The 21,328-nt window shown below is 37.6% G+C and overlaps 1 protein-coding gene across 1 annotated transcript in view; it reads left to right on the plus strand.

Annotated features, from left to right (window-relative positions):
* The window catches only part of ptpa (protein phosphatase 2 phosphatase activator), a 59,693-nt gene that overhangs the window by 19,896 nt on the left and 18,469 nt on the right, over positions 1-21,328 (plus strand). The window contains exon 10 of the mRNA XM_087790409.1: positions 19,720-19,827. Coding sequence (XP_087646535.1) covers positions 19,720-19,827 — 108 coding nt within the window. The remainder of the gene's footprint in view (positions 1-19,719; positions 19,828-21,328) is intronic.

Below are 21,328 nucleotides of genomic sequence, written 5' to 3' on the forward strand. Positions count from 1 at the left end.
ATGATTGAAATGAGAAAATAAGGTCCATAATGGAGAGAAAAAGGTTGTTATTTCTAATATAGTTCCAGTAACAGTAACACTCTGGGACTGAAGCCACTGATGGATCATAAGAGAACAAACGATGAACAGGTGATCGTTCACATGAAGGTTCAGGGGTCACACGTCACACGGACATATTGTCTGAGCATGTGCAGGATATATCGGGAGAAGAATGTTGAGAATGGAACGAGCGAGACGTCTCTGACACACACTCTTGTGTTCAACATGATCAGTGGCATCACTGTAGGTGGCGCTGGAGAGATGTTCACCTGTCACTCAAGGTCCTGGTGTTTAGAAGTTGTATCTCTAATATCATTTGAGTCAAAGTGTTATACTTGGAAACAAACGCTTCACTTGATGAGACACAAACATACTCTTGACTGAAGAAGTTGTAGTAACTTCTACGATCATTGATGTAGTATTGATGAGACACAAACATACTCTTGACTGAAGAAGTTGTAGTAACTTCTACGATCATTGATGTAGTATTGATGAGACACAAACATACTCTTGACTGAAGAAGTTGTAGTAACTTCTACGATCATTGATGTAGTATTGATGAGACACAAACATACTCTTGACTGAAGAAGTTGTAGTAACTTCTACGATCATAGATGTAGTATTGATGAGACACAAACATACTCTTGACTGAAGAAGTTGTAGTAACTTCTACGATCATTGATGTAGTATTGATGAGACACAAACATACTCTTGACTGAACAAGTTGTAGTAACTTCTACGATCATAAATGTAGTATTGATGAGACACAAACATACTCTTGACTGAACAAGTTGTAGTAACTTCTACGATCATAAATGTAGTATTGATGAGACACAAACATACTCTTGACTGAACAAGTTGTAGTAACTTCTACGATCATAGATGTAGTATTGATGAGACACAAACATACTCTTGACTGAAGAAGTTGTAGTAACTTCTACGATCATTGATGTAGTATTGATGAGACACAAACATACTCTTGACTGAACAATTTGTAGTAACTTCTACGATCATAAATGTAGTATTGATGAGACACAAACATACTCTTGACTGAAGAAGTTGTAGTAACTTCTACGATCATTGATGTAGTATTTATGAGACACAAACATACTCTTGACTGAAGAAGTTGTAGTAACTTCTACGATCATTGATGTAGTATTGATGAGACACAAACATACTCTTGACTGAAGAAGTTGTAGTAACTTCTACGATCATAGATGTAGTATTGATGAGACACAAACATACTCTTGACTGAAGAAGTTGTAGTAACTTCTACGATCATTGATGTAGTATTGATGAGACACAAACATACTCTTGACTGAACAAGTTGTAGTAACTTCTACGATCATAAATGTAGTATTGATGAGACACAAACATACTCTTGACTGAACAAGTTGTAGTAACTTCTACGATCATAAATGTAGTATTGATGAGACACAAACATACTCTTGACTGAACAAGTTGTAGTAACTTCTACGATCATAGATGTAGTATTGATGAGACACAAACATACTCTTGACTGAAGAAGTTGTAGTAACTTCTACGATCATTGATGTAGTATTGATGAGACACAAACATACTCTTGACTGAACAATTTGTAGTAACTTCTACGATCATAAATGTAGTATTGATGAGACACAAACATACTCTTGACTGAAGAAGTTGTAGTAACTTCTACGATCATTGATGTAGTATTGATGAGACACAAACATACTCTTGACTGAACAATTTGTAGTAACTTCTACGATCATAAATGTAGTATTGATGAGACACAAACATACTCTTGACTGAAGAAGAAGTTGTAGTAACTTCTACGATCATAAATGTAGTATTGATGATACACAAACATACTCTTGACTGAAGAAGTTGTAGTAACTTCTACGATCATAAATGTAGTATTGATGAGACACAAACATACTCTTGACTGAAGAAGTTGTAGTAACTTCTACAATCATTGATGTAGTATTGATGAGACACAAACATACTCTTGACTGAAGAAGTTGTAGTAACTTCTACGATCATAGATGTAGTATTGATGAGACACAAACATACTCTTGACTGAAGAAGTTGTAGTAACTTCTACGATCATAGATGTAGTATTGATGAGACACAAACATACTCTTGACTGAAGAAGTTGTAGTAACTTCTACGATCATAGATGTAGTATTGATGAGACACAAACATACTCTTGACTGAAGAAGTTGTAGTAACTTCTACGATCATAGATGTAGTATTGATGAGACACAAACATACTCTTGACTGAAGAAGTTGTAGTAACTTCTACGATCATAGATGTAGTATTGATGAGACACAAACATACTCTTGACTGAAGAAGTTGTAGTAACTTCTACGATCATAGATGTAGTATTGATGAGACACAAACATACTCTTGACTGTGAAGAAGTTGTAGTAACTTCTATGATCATAAATGTAGTATTGATGAGACACAAACATACTCTTGACTGAAGAAGTTGTTGTAGTAACTTCCACGATCATAAATGTAGTATTGATGAGACACAAACATACTCTTGACTCTTGACTATGAAGTAGTTGTAGTAACTTCTACGATCATAAATGTAGTATTGATGAGACAGAAACATACTCTTGACTCTTGACTATGAAGCAGTTGTAGTAACTTCTACGATCATAAATGTAGTATTGATGAGACACAAACATACTCTTGACTCTTGACTATGAAGTAGTTGTAGTAACTTCTACGATCATAAATGTAGTATTGATGAGACACAAACATACTCTTGACTGAAGAAGTTGTAGTAACTTCTACGATCATAAATGTAGTATTGATGAGACACAAACACACTCTTGACCTTGAAGAAGTTGTAGTAACTTCCACGATCATAAATGTAGTATTGATGAGACACAAACATACTCTTGACTGAAGAAGTTGTAGTAACTTCTATGATCATAAATGTAGTATTGATGAGACACAAACACACTCTTGACCTTGAAGAAGTTGTAGTAACTTCCACGATCATAAATGTAGTATTGATGAGACACAAACATACTCTTGACTGTGAAGAAGTTGTAGTAACTTCCACGATCATAAATGTAGTATTGATGAGACACAAACATATTCTTGACTGTGAAGAAGTTGTAGTAACTTCTACTATCATAAATGTAGTATTGATAAGACACAAACACACTCTTGACTGTGAAGAAGTTGTAGTAACTTCCACGATCATAAATGTAGTATTGATGAGACACAAACATACTCTTGACTGTGAAGAAGTTGTAGTAACTTCTACGATCATAGATGTAGTATTGATGAGACACAAACATACTCTTGACTGTGAAGAAGTTGTAGTAACTTCTACGATCTTAAATGTAGTATTGATGAGACACAAACATACTCTTGACTGTGAAGAAGTTGTAGTAACTTCCACGATCATAAATGTAGTATTGATGAGACACAAACACACTCTTGACTGTGAAGAAGTTGTAGTAACTTCCACGATCATAAATGTAGTATTGATGAGACACAAACATACTCTTGACTGTGAAGAAGTTGTAGTAACTTCCAAGATCATAAATGTAGTATTGATGAGACACAAACATACTCTTGACTCTTGACTATGAAGTAGTTGTAGTAACTTCTACGATCATAGATGTAGTATTGATGAGACACAAACATACTCTTGACTATGAAGTAGTTGTAGTAACTTCTACGATCATAAATGTAGTATTGATGAGACACAAACATACTCTTGACTGTGAAGAAGTTGTAGTAACTTCTACTATCATAAATGTAGTATTGATGAGACACAAACATACTCTTGACTGTGAAGAAGTTGTAGTAACTTCTATGATCATAGATGTAGTATTGATGAGACACAAACACACTCTTGACTGTGAAGAAGTTGTTGTAGTAACTTCTACGATCATAGATGTAGTATTGATGAGACACAAACATACTCTTGACTGTGAAGAAGTTGTAGTAACTTCTATGATCATAGATGTAGTATTGATGAGACACAAACACACTCTTGACTGTGAAGAAGTTGTTGTAGTAACTTCTACGATCATAAATGTAGTATTGATGAGACACAAACATACTCTTGACTGTGAAGAAGTTGTTGTAGTAACTTCTACGATCGGAAATGTAGTATTGATGAGACACAAACATACTCTTGACTGAAGAAGTTGTAGTAACTTCTACGATCATAAATGTAGTATTGATGAGACACAAACATACTCTTGACTGTGAAGAAGTTGTAGTAACTTCCACGATCATAAATGTAGTATTGATGAGACACAAACATATTCTTGACTGTGAAGAAGTTGTAGTAACTTCTACTATCATAAATGTAGTATTGATGAGACACAAACACACTCTTGACTGTGAAGAAGTTGTAGTAACTTCCACGATCATAAATGTAGTATTGATGAGACACAAACATATTCTTGACTGTGAAGAAGTTGTAGTAACTTCCACGATCATAAATGTAGTATAGATGAGACACAAACATACTCTTGACTGAAGAAGTTGTAGTAACTTCTACGATCATAAATGTAGTATTGATGAGACACAAACACACTCTTGACCTTGAAGAAGTTGTAGTAACTTCCACGATCATAAATGTAGTATTGATGAGACACAAACATACTCTTGACTGTGAAGTAGTTGTAGTAACTTCTACGATCATAAATGTAGTATTGATGAGACACAAACACACTCTTGACTGTGAAGAAGTTGTAGTAACTTCCACGATCATAAATGTAGTATTGATGAGACACAAACATACTCTTGACTGTGAAGAAGTTGTAGTAACTTCTACGATCATAGATGTAGTATTGATGAGACACAAACATACTCTTGACTGTGAAGAAGTTTTAGTAACTTCTACGATCTTAAATGTAGTATTGATGAGACACAAACATACTCTTGACTGTGAAGAAGTTGTAGTAACTTCCACGATCATAAATGTAGTATTGATGAGACACAAACACACTCTTGACTGTGAAGAAGTTGTAGTAACTTCCACGATCATAAATGTAGTATTGATGAGACACAAACATACTCTTGACTGTGAAGAAGTTGTAGTAACTTCCAAGATCATAAATGTAGTATTGATGAGACACAAACATACTCTTGACTCTTGACTATGAAGTAGTTGTAGTAACTTCTACAATCATAGATGTAGTATTGATGAGACACAAACATACTCTTGACTATGAAGTAGTTGTAGTAACTTCTACGATCATAAATGTAGTATTGATGAGACACAAACATACTCTTGACTGTGAAGAAGTTGTAGTAACTTCTACTATCATAAATGTAGTATTGATGAGACACAAACATACTCTTGACTGTGAAGAAGTTGTAGTAACTTCTATGATCATAGATGTAGTATTGATGAGACACAAACACACTCTTGACTGTGAAGAAGTTGTTGTAGTAACTTCTACGATCATAGATGTAGTATTGATGAGACACAAACATACTCTTGACTGTGAAGAAGTTGTAGTAACTTCTATGATCATAGATGTAGTATTGATGAGACACAAACACACTCTTGACTGTGAAGAAGTTGTTGTAGTAACTTCTACGATCATAAATGTAGTATTGATGAGACACAAACATACTCTTGACTGTGAAGAAGTTGTTGTAGTAACTTCTACGATCGGAAATGTAGTATTGATGAGACACAAACATACTCTTGACTGAAGAAGTTGTAGTAACTTCTACGATCATAAATGTAGTATTGATGAGACACAAACATACTCTTGACTGAAGAAGTTGTAGTAACTTCTACGATCATAAATGTAGTATTGATGAGACACAAACATACTCTTGACTGTGAAGAAGTTGTTGTAGTAACTTCTACGATCATAAATGTAGTATTGATGAGACACAAACATACTCTTGACTGAAGAAGTTGTAGTAACTTCTATGATCATAGATGTAGTATTGATGAGACACAAACATACTCTTGACTGAAGAAGTTGTAGTAACTTCTACGATCATAGATGTAGTATTGATGAGACACAAACATACTCTTGACTGAAGAAGTTGTTGTAGTAACTTCTACGATCATAAATGTAGTATTGATGAGACACAAACATACTCTTGACTGTGAAGAAGTTGTAGTAACTTCTACGATCATAAATGTAGTATTGATGAGACACAAACACACTCTTGACTGTGAAGAAGTTGTAGTAACTTCTACGATCATAGATGTAGTATTGATGAGACACAAACATACTCTTGACTGTAAAGAATGTTTTGTAGTAACTTCTACGATCATAGATGTAGTATTGATGAGACACAAACATACTCTTGACTGTGAAGAAGTTGTAGTAACTTCTACGATCATAGATGTAGTATTGATGAGACACAAACATACTCTTGACTGTAAAGAAGGTTTTGTAGTAACTTCTACGATCATAGATGTAGTATTGATGAGACACAAACATACTCTTGACTGTGAAGAAGTTGTAGTAACTTCTACTATCATAGATGTAGTATTGATGAGACACAAACATACTCTTGACTGTGAAGAAGTTGTAGTAACTTCTACGATCATAGATGTAGTATTGATGAGACACAAACATACTCTTGACTGTGAAGAAGTTGTAGTAACTTCTACGATCATAGATGTAGTATTGATGAGACACAAACATACTCTTGACTGTAAAGAAGGTTTTGTAGTAACTTCTACGATCATAGATGTAGTATTGATGAGACACAAACATACTCTTGACTGTGAAGAAGTTGTAGTAACTTCTACGATCATAAATGTAGTATTGATGAGACACAAACACACTCTTGACTGTGAAGAAGTTGTAGTAACTTCTACGATCATAAATGTAGTATTGATGAGACACAAACATACTCTTGACTGTGAAGAAGTTGTAGTAACTTCTACGATCATAAATGTAGTATTGATGAGACACAAACATACTCTTGACTGTGAAGAAGTTGTAGTAACTTCTACGATCATAGATGTAGTATTGATGAGACACAAACATACTCTTGACTGTGAAGAAGTTGTAGTAACTTCTACGATCATAAATGTAGTATTGATGAAACACAAACACACTCTTGACTGTGAAGAAGTTGTAGTAACTTCTACGATCATAGATGTAGTATTGATGAGACACAAACACACTCTTGACTGTGAAGAAGTTGTAGTAACTTCTACGATCATAGATGTAGTATTGATGAGACACAAACATACTCTTGACTGTGAAGAAGTTGTAGTAACTTCTACGATCATAAATGTAGTATTGATGAGACACAAACACACTCTTGACTGTGAAGAAGTTGTAGTAACTTCCACGATCATAGATGTAGTATTGATGAGACACAAACATACTCTTGACTGTAAAGAATGTTTTGTAGTAACTTCTACGATCATAGATGTAGTATTGATGAGACACAAACATACTCTTGACTGTGAAGAAGTTGTAGTAACTTCTACGATCATAGATGTAGTATTGATGAGACACAAACATACTCTTGACTGTAAAGAAGGTTTTGTAGTAACTTCTACGATCATAGATGTAGTATTGATGAGACACAAACATACTCTTGACTGTGAAGAAGTTGTAGTAACTTCTATTATCATAGATGTAGTATTGATGAGACACAAACATACTCTTGACTGTGAAGAAGTTGTAGTAACTTCTACGATCATAGATGTAGTATTGATGAGACACAAACATACTCTTGACTGTGAAGAAGTTGTAGTAACTTCTACGATCATAGATGTAGTATTGATGAGACACAAACATACTCTTGACTGTAAAGAAGGTTTTGTAGTAACTTCTACGATCATAGATGTAGTATTGATGAGACACAAACATACTCTTGACTGTGAAGAAGTTGTAGTAACTTCTACGATCATAAATGTAGTATTGATGAGACACAAACACACTCTTGACTGTGAAGAAGTTGTAGTAACTTCTACGATCATAAATGTAGTATTGATGAGACACAAACATACTCTTGACTGTGAAGAAGTTGTAGTAACTTCTACGATCATAAATGTAGTATTGATGAGACACAAACATACTCTTGACTGTGAAGAAGTTGTAGTAACTTCTACGATCATAAATGTAGTATTGATGAGACACAAACACACTCTTGACTGTGAAGAAGTTGTAGTAACTTCCACGATCATAAATGTAGTATTGATGAGACACAAACATACTCTTGACTCTTGACTATGAAGTAGTTGTAGTAACTTCTACTATCATAAATGTAGTATTGATGAGACACAAACATACTCTTGACTGTGAAGAAGTTGTTGTAGTAACTTCTACTATCATAAATGTAGTATTGATGAGACACAAACATACTCTTGACTGTGAAGAAGTTGTTGTAGTAACTTCTACTATCATAGATGTAGTATTGATGAGACACAAACATACTCTTGACTGTAAAGAAGGTTTTGTAGTAACTTCTATGATCATAGATGTAGTATTGATGAGACACAAACATACTCTTGACTGTGAAGAAGTTGTAGTAACTTCTACGATCATAAATGTAGTATTGATGAGACACAAACACACTCTTGACTGTGAAGAAGTTGTAGTAACTTCTACGATCATAAATGTAGTATTGATGAGACACAAACATACTCTTGACTGTGAAGAAGTTGTAGTAACTTCTACGATCATAAATGTAGTATTGATGAGACACAAACATACTCTTGACTGTGAAGAAGTTGTAGTAACTTCTACGATCATAAATGTAGTATTGATGAGACACAAACACACTCTTGACTGTGAAGAAGTTGTAGTAACTTCCACGATCATAAATGTAGTATTGATGAGACACAAACATACTCTTGACTCTTGACTATGAAGTAGTTGTAGTAACTTCTACTATCATAAATGTAGTATTGATGAGACACAAACATACTCTTGACTGTGAAGAAGTTGTTGTAGTAACTTCTACTATCATAAATGTAGTATTGATGAGACACAAACATACTCTTGACTGTGAAGAAGTTGTTGTAGTAACTTCTACTATCATAAATGTAGTATTGATGAGACACAAGTCTCTCCTTCTCCTTCTGTTGTTACTTCATCATGAAGGAAGGTTTGAACTACGTTCACTCGCTCCAGTGATGTGAAACATACTGTCGTATAATTCTATAATACTTCAAACATATACACGTCTGAATGGTTTGTTTTTCAAACTATCTCAAGAGTTGCTTTGAACAAAGGTTTTCTCTCGTTACACTTTTACCATTAAACTGAAATAGTATTTTAATTAAACTAAGTTAATGTGTCAGATGTTGAATTAACAACTGAATAAATACAATACAATGAGTGTTTAAGAAGTGAGTAATATTAGCCTTGACTCTGGTGTTGTGATAGTGTAGTAACAAGTATATATGTGTAGTATTGTCCAGTACTTGACTTTGGTGTTGTGATAGTGTAGTAACAAGTATATATGTGTAGTATTGTCCAGTACTTGACTCTGGTGTTGTGATAGTGTAGTAACAAGTATATATGTGTAGTATTGTCCAGTACTTGACTCTGGTGTTGTGATAGTGTAGTAACAAGTATATGTGTGTAGTATTGTCCAGTACTTGACTCTGGTGTTGTGATAGTGTAGTAACAAGGATATATGTGTAGTATTGTCCAGTACTTGACTCTGGTGTTGTGATAGTGTAGTAACGAGTATATATGTGTAGTATTGTCCAGTACTTGACTCTGGTGTTGTGATAGTGTAGTAACAAGTATATGTGTGTAGTATTGTCCAGTACTTGACTCTGGTGTTGTGATAGTGCAGTAACAAGTATATATGTGTAGTATTGTCCAGTACTTGACTCTGGTGTTGTGATAGTGTAGTAACAAGTATATGTGTGTAGTATTGTCCAGTACTTGACTCTGGTGTTGTGATAGTGTAGTAACAAGTATATATGTGTAGTATTGTCCAGTACTTGACTCTGGTGTTGTGATAGTGTAATAACAAGTATATATGTGTAGTATTGTCCAGTACTTGACTCTGGTGTTGTGATAGTGTAGTAACAAGTATATATGTGTAGTATTGTCCAGTACTTGACTCTGGTGTTGTGATAGTGTAGTAACAAGTATATATATGTGTAGTATTGTCCAGTACTTGACTCTGGTGTTGTGATAGTGTAGTAACAAGTATATATGTGTAGTATTTTCCAGTACTTGACTCTGGTGTTGTGATAGTGTAGTAACAACTATATATGTGTAGTATTGTCCAGTACTTGACTCTGGTGTTGTGATAGTGTAGTAACAAGTATATATGTGTAGTATTTTCCAGTACTTGACTCTGGTGTTGTGATAGTGTAGTAACAAGTATATATATGTGTAGTCTTGTCCAGTACTTGACTCTGGTGTTGTGATAGTGTAGTAACAAGTATATATGTGTAGTATTTTCCAGTACTTGACTCTGGTGTTGTGATAGTGTAGTAACAAGTATATATGTGTAGTATTGTCCAGTACTTGACTCTGGTGTTGTGATAGTGTAGTAACAAGTATATATGTGTAGTATTGTCCAGTACTTGACTCTGGTGTTGTGATAGTGTAGTAACAAGTATATATGTGTAGTATTTTCCAGTACTTGACTCTGGTGTTGTGATAGTGTAGTAACAAGTATATATATGTGTAGTATTGTCCAGTACTTGACTCTGGTGTTGTGATAGTGTAGTAACAAGTATATATGTGTAGTATTGTCCAGTACTTGACTCTGGTGTTGTGATAGTGTAGTAGCGTGCGTGTGCATGAGTGTGTGTGCATGTGTGTGTGTGCGTGCATGTGTGCATGTGTGAGTGTGTGTGTGTGTGTGCATGTGTGTGTGCATGTGTGTGTGCATGTGTGTGTGCATGTGTGTGTGCATGTGTGTGTGCATGTGTGTGTGCATGTGTGTGTGCATGTGTGTGTCTAAACATGAGTCACTTCCTTCCACATGTGAATCATTCCTCCAGGGACTACGGTCTGTCTCCTCCCCCCTTCCCTCCCCCCTTCCCTCCCCCCTCCCTCCCCCCTCCCTCCCCCATGTGTTCTCATGCAGGCCCTGGAAGTGTCTGGAGGGGGGAGGAGGGGGGAGGGAGAATGAGGGAGAAGGAGGGGGGAGGGAGAAGGAGGGAGAAGGAGGGGGGAGGGAGAAGGAGGGAGAAGGAGGGAGAAGGAGGGAGAAGGAGGGGGGAGGGAGAATGAGGGAGAATGAGGGGGAAGGAGAGGGGGGGGAAAGGAGGGAGGAGGAGGGGGGAGGGAGAAGGAGGGAGGAAGGGGGAGGGGTGAGGGAGGAAGGGGGAGGAGGGAGAAGGAGGGAGGAAGGGGGAGGAGGGAGAAGGAGGGGGGAGAAGGAGGGAGGAAGGGGGAGGGGTGAGGGAGGAAGGGGGAGGAGGGAGAAGGAGGGAGAAGGAGGGAGAAGGAGGGGGGAGAAGGGAGAAGGAGGGGGGAGAAGGGAGAAGGAGGGGGGAGAAGGATGGAAAAAGGAGGTTTTTCTTTCTCTTTCTTCTGCTGGAGGTCCTTGATGAAGACAGAAGACTTTCATTCATAAACACTTCTTTGTTGTCCTGATAGTTTCCATCAGGAGATGAACTTAATTTGTTACTTATTTATGACGTTTCTTCATCTGTTGTTAAAGTCCTCTTCGTATAGATGTATATATGCTGTGAATATATATATATATATATATTTATACACACACATAAATGAGTTTTTGTTATATACTGTACATTTTTATACATGTATTAATAAGTAAAGTACTGTCTTGTCCTGTGAGTCTCAGGAGAAAAACTGCATCCTTTATTTGTACTGAACGTCGTGTGACTGTGGAGTCACTGGTCCTGGTTCTCCTGGTTCTCTTGGTTCTCTTGGTTCTCTTGGTTCTCCTGGTTCTCTTGGTTCTCGTGGTTCTCCTGGTTCTCGTGGTTCTCTTGGTTCTCGTGGTTCTCTTGGTTCTCGTGGTTCTCTTGGTTCTCGTGGTTCTCCTGGTTCTCTTGGTTCTCGTGGTCCTCCTGGTTCTCTTGGTTCTCCTGGTTCTCTTGGTTCTCTTGGTTCTCCTGGTTCTCTTGGTTCTCCTGGTTCTCGTGGTTCTCTTGGTTCTCCTGGTTCTCTTGGTTCTCGTGGTTCTCCTGGTTCTCTTGGTTCTCTTGGTTCTCCTGGTTCTCTTGGTTCTCCTGGTTCTCTTGGTTCTCCTGGTTCTCCTGGTTCTCTTGGTTCTCCTGGTTCTCTTGGTTCTCCTGGTTCTCATCACATGACTGTCAGCCTCTTACTTCCTGTTCATAACCGTGAACATGCGTGGCTTCAGTGGAGGCAGACAAAGGACAAGACGACTGTCTCCGTCACGAGGCTCATGTGAGGACAACTAATGTTTGTTTCCTCAAGAACCTCCTCAGGCAACATCTCTGCTGTGTCTTCAACCATCGATCAGTGTTTGAACGTCTATGACGTGACTTCTCTCCTTCATCACCATCCATTTCTCCCCTTCTCTCCTCGTTCACTCATGAAGCATCCAGAGACCAGTGAGCAACGTTCTGTCTTTCTATGGTTCCATCTCCAACGTTCTCCACATGTCTTTCTATGGTTTCATCTCCAACGTTCTCCACATGTCTTTCTATGGTTTCATCTCCAACGTTCTCCACATGTCTTTCTATGGTTTCATCTCCAACGTTCTCCACATGTCTTTCTATGGTTTCATCTCCAACGTTCTCCACATGTCTTTCTATGGTTCCATCTCCAACGTTCTCCACATGTCTTTCTATGGTTTCATCTCCAACGTTCTCCACATGTCTTTCTATGGTTTCATCTCCAACGTTCTCCACATGTCTTTCTATGGTTTCATCACCAACGTTCTCCACATGTCTTTCTATGGTTTCATCTCCAACGTTCTCCACATGTCTTTCTATGGTTTCATCTCCAACGTTCTCCATATGTCTTTCTATGGTTTCATCTCCAACGTTCTCCACATGTCTTTCTATGGTTTCATCTCCAACGTTCTCCACATGTCTTTCTATGGTTTCATCTCCAACGTTCTCCACATGTCTTTCTATGGTTTCATCTCCAACGTTCTCCACATGTCTTTCTATGGTTTCATCTCCAACGTTCTCCACATGTCTTTCTATGGTTTCATCTCCAACGTTCTCCACATGTCTTTCTATGGTTTCATCACCAACGTTCTCCACATGTCTTTCTATGGTTCCATCTCCAACGTTCTCCACATGTCTTTCTATGGTTCCATCTCCAACGTTCTCCACATGTCTTTCTATGGTTTCATCTCCAACGTTCTCCACATGTCTTTCTATGGTTTCATCTCCAACGTTCTCCACATGTCTTTCTATGGTTTCATCACCAACGTTCTCCACATGTCTTTCTATGGTTCCATCTCCAACGTTCTCCACATGTCTTTCTATGGTTCCATCTCCAACGTTCTCCACATGTCTTTCTATGGTTTCATCACCAACGTTCTCCACATGTCTTTCTATGGTTTCATCACCAACGTTCTCCACATGTCTTTCTATGGTTCCATCTCCAACGTTCTCCACATGTCTTTCTATGGTTTCATCACCAACGTTCTCCACATGTCTTTCTATGGTTTCATCTCCAACGTTCTCCACATGTCTTTCTATGGTTTCATCTCCAACGTTCTCCACATGTCTTTCTATGGTTTCATCACCAACGTTCTCCACATGTCTTTCTATGGTTTCATCACCAACGTTCTCCACATGTCTTTCTATGGTTTCATCACCAACGTTCTCCACATGTCTTTCTATGGTTCCATCTCCAACGTTCTCCACATGTCTTTCTATGGTTTCATCACCAACGTTCTCCACATGTCTTTCTATGGTTTCATCTCCAACGTTCTCCACATGTCTTTCTATGGTTTCATCACCAACGTTCTCCACATGTCTTTCTATGGTTCCATCTCCAACGTTCTCCACATGTCTTTCTATGGTTTCATCACCAACGTTCTCCACATGTCTTTCTATGGTTTCATCTCCAACGTTCTCCACATGTCTTTCTATGGTTCCATCTCCAACGTTCTCCACATGTCTTTCTATGGTTTCATCACCAACGTTCTCCACATGTCTTTCTATGGTTCCATCTCCAACGTTCTCCACATGTCTTTCTATGGTTCCATCTCCAACGTTCTCCACATGTCTTTCTATGGTTCCATCTCCAACGTTCTCCACATGTCTTTCTATGGTTTCATCACCAACGTTCTCCACATGTCTTTCTATGGTTTCATCTCCAACGTTCTCCCCATGTCTTTCTATGGTTTCATCTCCAACGTTCTCCACATGTCTTTCTATGGTTTCATCTCCAACGTTCTCCACATGTCTTTCTATGGTTCCATCTCCAACGTTCTCCACATGTCTTTCTATGGTTTCATCACCAACGTTCTCCACATGTCTTTCTATGGTTTCATCTCCAACGTTCTCCACATGTCTTTCTATGGTTTCATCTCCAACGTTCTCCACATGTCTTTCTATGGTTTCATCACCAACGTTCTCCACATGTCTTTCTATGGTTTCATCTCCAACGTTCTCCACATGTCTTTCTATGGTTTCATCTCCAACGTTCTCCACATGTCTTTCTATGGTTTCATCTCCAACGTTCTCCACATGTCTTTCTATGGTTTCATCTCCAACGTTCTCCACATGTCTTTCTATGGTTTCATCTCCAACGTTCTCCACATGTCTTTCTATGGTTTCATCACCAACGTTCTCCACATGTCTTTCTATGGTTTCATCACCAACGTTCTCCACATGTCTTTCTATGGTTTCATCTCCAACGTTCTCCACATGTCTTTCTATGGTTTCATCACCAACGTTCTCCACATGTCTTTCTATGGTTTCATCTCCAACGTTCTCCACATGTCTTTCTATGGTTTCATCTCCAACGTTCTCCACATGTCTTTCTATGGTTTCATCTCCAACGTTCTCCACATGTCTTTCTATGGTTTCATCACCAACGTTCTCCACATGTCTTTCTATGGTTTCATCACCAACGTTCTCCACATGTCTTTCTATGGTTTCATCTCCAACGTTCTCCACATGTCTTTCTATGGTTTCATCTCCAACGTTCTCCACATGTCTTTCTATGGTTTCATCTCCAACGTTCTCCACATGTCTTTCTATGGTTTCATCACCAACGTTCTCCACATGTCTTTCTATGGTTTCATCTCCTACGTTCTCCACATGTCTTTCTATGGTTTCATCTCCAACGTTCTCCACATGTCTTTCTATGGTTTCATCTCCAACGTTCTCCACATGTCTTTCTATGGTTCCATCTCCAACGTTCTCCACATGTCTTTCTATGGTTTCATCACCAACGTTCTCCACATGTCTTTCTATGGTTTCATCACCAACGTTCTCCACATGTCTTTCTATGGTTCCATCTCCAACGTTCTCCACATGTCTTTCTATGGTTTCATCACCAACGTTCTCCACATGTCTTTCTATGGTTTCATCACCAACGTTCTCCACATGTCTTTCTATGGTTTCATCTCCAACGTTCTCCACATGTCTTTCTATGGTTTCATCTCCAACGTTCTCCACATGTCTTTCTATGGTTTCATCTCCAACGTTCTCCACATGTCTTTCTATGGTTTCATCACCAACGTTCTCCACATGTCTTTCTATGGTTCCATCTCCAACGTTCTCCACATGTCTTTCTATGGTTTCATCTCCAACGTTCTCCACATGTCTTTCTATGGTTTCATCTCCAACGTTCTCCACATGTCTTTCTATGGTTTCATCACCAACGTTCTCCACATGTCTTTCTATGGTTCCATCTCCAACGTTCTCCACATGTCTTTCTATGGTTTCATCTCCAACGTTCTCCACATGTCTTTCTATGGTTTCATCTCCAACGTTCTCCACATGTCTTTCTATGGTTTCATCACCAACGTTCTCCACATGTCTTTCTATGGTTTCATCTCCAACGTTCTCCACATGTCTTTCTATGGTTCCATCTCCAACGTTCTCCACATGTCTTTCTATGGTTTCATCTCCAACGTTCTCCACATGTCTTTCTATGGTTTCACCTCCAACGTTCTCCACATGTCTTTCTATGGTTTCATCTCCAACGTTCTCCACATGTCTTTCTATGGTTTCATCACCAACGTTCTCCACATGTCTTTCTATGGTTTCATCTCCTACGTTCTTCACATGTCTTTCTATGGTTTCAAACCAACTCTTCATGAGCATGTTCGTCGTTGAGTGTAAGAACCAGATCAACTCCAGCGACTGTGTCTCCATCGACCCAGACATCGTTGCTGGTTCCATGTGATGCTTGTTTGAGGAGAATTCAAGTCTGACAGTCGAGCTCGTGTTCATCAGTGTCATGATGATCTGAAGCCTCATGAAACCCTGTCAATGAAGGCTATAGCAAAAAAATTGCGATATCGCGATATGTGCACATGCATTTATATATATATATATGTAAACATGTAGTAATTTATAATGTTTTATTGTATAAATCAAGCATTTCTTTAATACACACTTCGATCAATCAGTGTCACGTTCTGTAAAGTTGTCAGTTTGTACTTCTATGTCTCGTTGTTGTTTACGTCTCCGTCCGTCTGTGAACTGTGTTAGGCTCGGTTGCTATGGCGACGCGTCTTTGCTCAACTTATGATCTAATCAAACACTAGTGATCCAGTGAAGTAATACTAACTTATGATCTAGTCAAACACTAGTGATCCAGTGAAGTAATACTAACTTATGATCTAGTTAAACACTAGTGATCCAGTGAAGTAATACTAACTTATGATCTAGTTAAACACTAGTGATCCAGTGAAGTAATACTTACTTATGATCTAGTCAAACACTAGTGATCCAGTGAAGTAATACTAACTTATGATCTAGTCAAACACTAGTGATCCAGTGAAGTAATACTAACTTATGATCTAGTCAAACACTAGTGATCCAGTGAAGTAATACTAACTTATGATCTAGTCAAACACTAGTGATCCAGTGAAGTAATACTAACTTATGATCTAGTCAAACACTAGTGATCCAGTGAAGTAATACTAACTTATGATCTAGTCAAACACTAGTGATCCAGTGAAGTAATACTAACTTATGATCTAGTCAAACACTAGTGATCCAGTGAAGTAATACTAACTTATGATCTAGTCAAACACTAGTGATCCAGTGAAGTAATACTAACTTATGATCTAGTCAAACACTAGTGATCCAGTGAAGTAATACTAACTTATGATCTAGTCAAACACTAGTGATCCAGTGAAGTAATACTAACTTATGATCTAGTCAAACACTAGTGATCCAGTGAAGTAATACTAACTTATGATCTAGTCAAACGCTAGTGATCCAGTGAAGTAATACTAACTTATGATCTAGTCAAACGCTAGTGATCCAGTGAAGTAATACTAACTTATGATCTAGTCAAACACTAGTGATCCAGTGAAGTAATACTAACTTATGATCTAGTCAAACACTAGTGATCCAGTGAAGTAATACTAACTTATGATCTAGTCAAACACTAGTGATCCAGTCACTCGTCTCTTTCAACCTCCTTTGTTAAAGCAACATATTGTAAGAACTTTTCATCTCGTCTCAGTTGTTTTCTTAGAAGAGCTAAGTTGTTAGCGTCATTTATAAAGTGTTATAAACGAGTGTAAACCTGTCCGTCTTCACCGTATGCTAACGAGCTAAGTTGTTAGCGTCATTTATAAAGTGTTATAAACGAGTGTAAACCTGTCCGTCTTCACCGTATGCTAACGAGCTAAGTTGTTAGCGTCATTTATAAAGTGTTATAAACAAGTGTAAACCTGTCCGTCTTCACCGTATGCTAACGAGCTAAGTTGTTAGCGTCATTTATAAAGTGTTATAAACGAGTGTAAACCTGTCCGTCTTCACCGTATGCTAACGAGCTAAGTTGTTAGCGTCATTTATAAAGTGTTAGGTGTCCTACTTCACTGTATGCTAACGAGCTAAGTTGTTAGCGTCATTTATAAAGTGTTATGTGTGCGTCTAAACCGTATGCTAACGAGCTAAGTTGTTAGCATCATTTATAAAGTGTTATAAACAAGTGTAAACCTGTCCGTCTTCACCGTATGCTAACGAGCTAAGTTGTTAGCGTCATTTATAAAGTGTTATGTGTCCGTCTAAACCGTATGCTAACGAGCTAAGTTGTAAGCGTCATTTATAAAGTGTTATGTGTGCGTCTTCACCGTATGCTAACGAGCTAAGTTGTTAGCGTCATTTATAAAGTGTTATGTGTGCGTCTTCACCGTATGCTAACGAGCTAAGTTGTTAGCGTCATTTATAAAGTGTTAGGTGTCCTACTTCACTGTATGCTAACGAAATAAGTTGTTAGCGTCATTTATAAAGTGTTATGTGTCCGTCTAAACCGTATGCTAACGAGCTAAGTTGTTAGTGTCATTTATAAAGTGTTATGTGTGCGTCTTCACCGTATGCTAACGAGCTAAGTTGTTAGCGTCATTTATAAAGTGTTATGTGTCCGTCTTCACCGTATGCTAACGAGCTAAGTTGTTAGCATCATTTATAAAGTGTTATGTGTGCGTCTTCACCGTATGCTAACGAGCTAAGTTGTTAGCGTCATTTATAAAGTGTTATGTGTCCGTCTTCACCGTATGCTAACGAGCTAAGTTGTTAGCATCATTTATAAAGTGTTATGTGTCCGTCTAAACCGTATGCTAACGAGCTAAGTTGTTAGTGTCATTTATAAAGTGTTATGTGTCCGTCTTCACCGTATGCTAACGAGCTAAGTTGTTAGCGTCATTTATAAAGTGTTATGTGTCCGTCTTCACCGTATGCTAACGAGCTAAGTTGTTAGCATCATTTATAAAGTGTTATGTGTCCGTCTAAACCGTATGCTAACGAGCTAAGTTGTTAGCGTCATTTATAAAGTGTTATGTGTGCGTCTTCACCGTATGCTAACAAGCTAAGTTGTTAGCGTCATTTATAAAGTGTTATGTGTGCGTCTTCACCGTATGCTAACAAGCTAAGTTGTTAGCGTCATTTATAAAGTGTTATGTGTGCGTCTTCACCGTATGCTAACAAGCTAAGTTGTTAGCGTCATTTATAAAGTGTTATGTGTGCGTCTTCACCGTATGCTAACGAGCTAAGTTGTTAGCATCATTTATAAAGTGTTATGTGTGCGTCTTCACCGTATGCTAACGAGCTAAGTTGTTAGCGTCATTTATAAAGTGTTATGTGTGCGTGTACAAGGATTTATTATTGATTTGGTGATATCACGACGCGCCGGCAGCTCCTCTCTGATGTCGCTCAGTCTCGCGGGACATCAGTTTTCCCGCGAGACTGAGTGTTATAAGAGATATTTTTTTACCATCATGTCGACACCGAAGTGTTATAAACGAAAGTGAAATATCGTCTTTTTCCTTCTTTTAACCCCGACCTCCACTAAGCGCTCTGCAGATATAAATGACTTGCTTACCTTCACGCGACCACATTTTTAGGCGAAAGAAAAATACAATTCGCATTAATATCGAGATCGCACTCCAAGACACTGATATGAAATGTCGCACATATTTCCTATGTCGTGCAGCACTAGCGTCGATGTGTTGCAGAGTCCACTAGATGTCACTCTCTGCTCTGGAACACAGTGAAGCTGAGGGCGCCACCTACTGACGTTCATACTGTGTCACGAAGCTTCGACACGTCTACTCTTTGAAGGATCTTGTTCTGAGATGGTTCTCTTCTCTGCTGGGTCCAGATGAAGACCGGCCCGTTTGGTGAACACTCCAACCAGCTGTGGAACATCAGCGCTGTTCCCTCCTGGTCCAAAGTCAACCAGGGCCTGATCAGAATGTACAAGGCTGAGGTGAGTCACTCAGCGTCGTCTTTCTGTCCATTTGAACGAATGAAGGATTGTTTTGTCATGTTTGTGCTCTTTGTTCAAATATCTCTCAACAAATCTGTGGGAAATACGTTTTTAACGATGGAATTTATTAAATGCAAATGAACATGATATGATCGTACTTTATATATACAGTATTTATACTTGAATATAATACATGTAACGCTTACTTACTTCAGACCCACAGTGACTTAAAGCACTTGTGAGTTTCTTACTTTGGATTCATTGATGATCATCAGGACGTTTTGATTCCATAATTGGTTCTTTATTGTTCAACTTCTAGAAAAAGACGGAAACATGTTTCAATCATTTCTTTTATTAAATGTAAAATAGCTTGAACAGAACAAACATCAGTTATTTTACGTCTTTTATGCACAATCACGGTGAATGTTTCTGTACGTGCTCGTTGAGAAACAACAAAGTACTCGATGGTGTTTTGTACACAGTCCTCACTCGTGAGCAAAATCAAATACTTGAGTTTGGAGCCGTGGTTCTCCTGTGGTGGGTTCAATGTTATGTACGAATGTATACAAGTCAACGTATAGATGTTTATGTACGAATGTATACAAGTCAACGTATAGATGTTTATGTACGAATGTATACAAGTCAACGTATAGATGTTTATGTACGAATGTATACAAGTCAACGTATAGATGTTTATGTACGAATGTATACAAGTCAACGTATAGATGTTATGTACGAATGTATACAAGTCAACATATAGATGTTTATGTACGAATGTATACAAGTCAACGTATAGATGTTTATGTACGAATGTATACAAGTCAACGTATAGATGTTTATGTACGAATGTATACAAGTCAACGTATAGATGTTTATGTACGAATGTATACAAGTCAACGTATAGATGTTTATGTACGAATGTATACAAGTCAACGTATAGATGTTTATGTACGAATGTATACAAGTCAACGTATAGATGTTTATGTACGAATGTATACAAGTCAACGTATAGATGTTTATGTACGAATGTATACAAGTCAACGTATAGATGTTTATGTACGAATGTATACAAGTCAACGTATAGATGTTTATGTACGAATGTATACAAGTCAACGTATAGATGTTTATGTACGAATGTATACAAGTCAACGTATAGATGTTTATGTACGAATGTATACAAGTCAACGTATAGATGTTTATGTACGAATGTATACAAGTCAACGTATAGATGTTTATGTACGAATGTATACAAGTCAACGTATAGATGTTTATGTACGAATGTATACAAGTCAACGTATAGATGTTTATGTACGAATGTATACAAGTCAACGTATAGATGTTTATGTACGAATGTATACAAGTCAACGTATAGATGTTTATGTACGAATGTATACAAGTCAACATATAGATGTTTATGTACGAATGTATACAAGTCAACGTATAGATGTTTATGTACGAATGTATACAAGTCAACGTATAGATGTTTATGTACGAATGTATA

Source organism: Callionymus lyra, chromosome 5 (assembly GCF_982586985.1).
Source record: "Callionymus lyra chromosome 5, fCalLyr1.hap1.1, whole genome shotgun sequence".
Classification (NCBI taxonomy): Eukaryota; Metazoa; Chordata; class Actinopteri; order Syngnathiformes; family Callionymidae; genus Callionymus; species Callionymus lyra.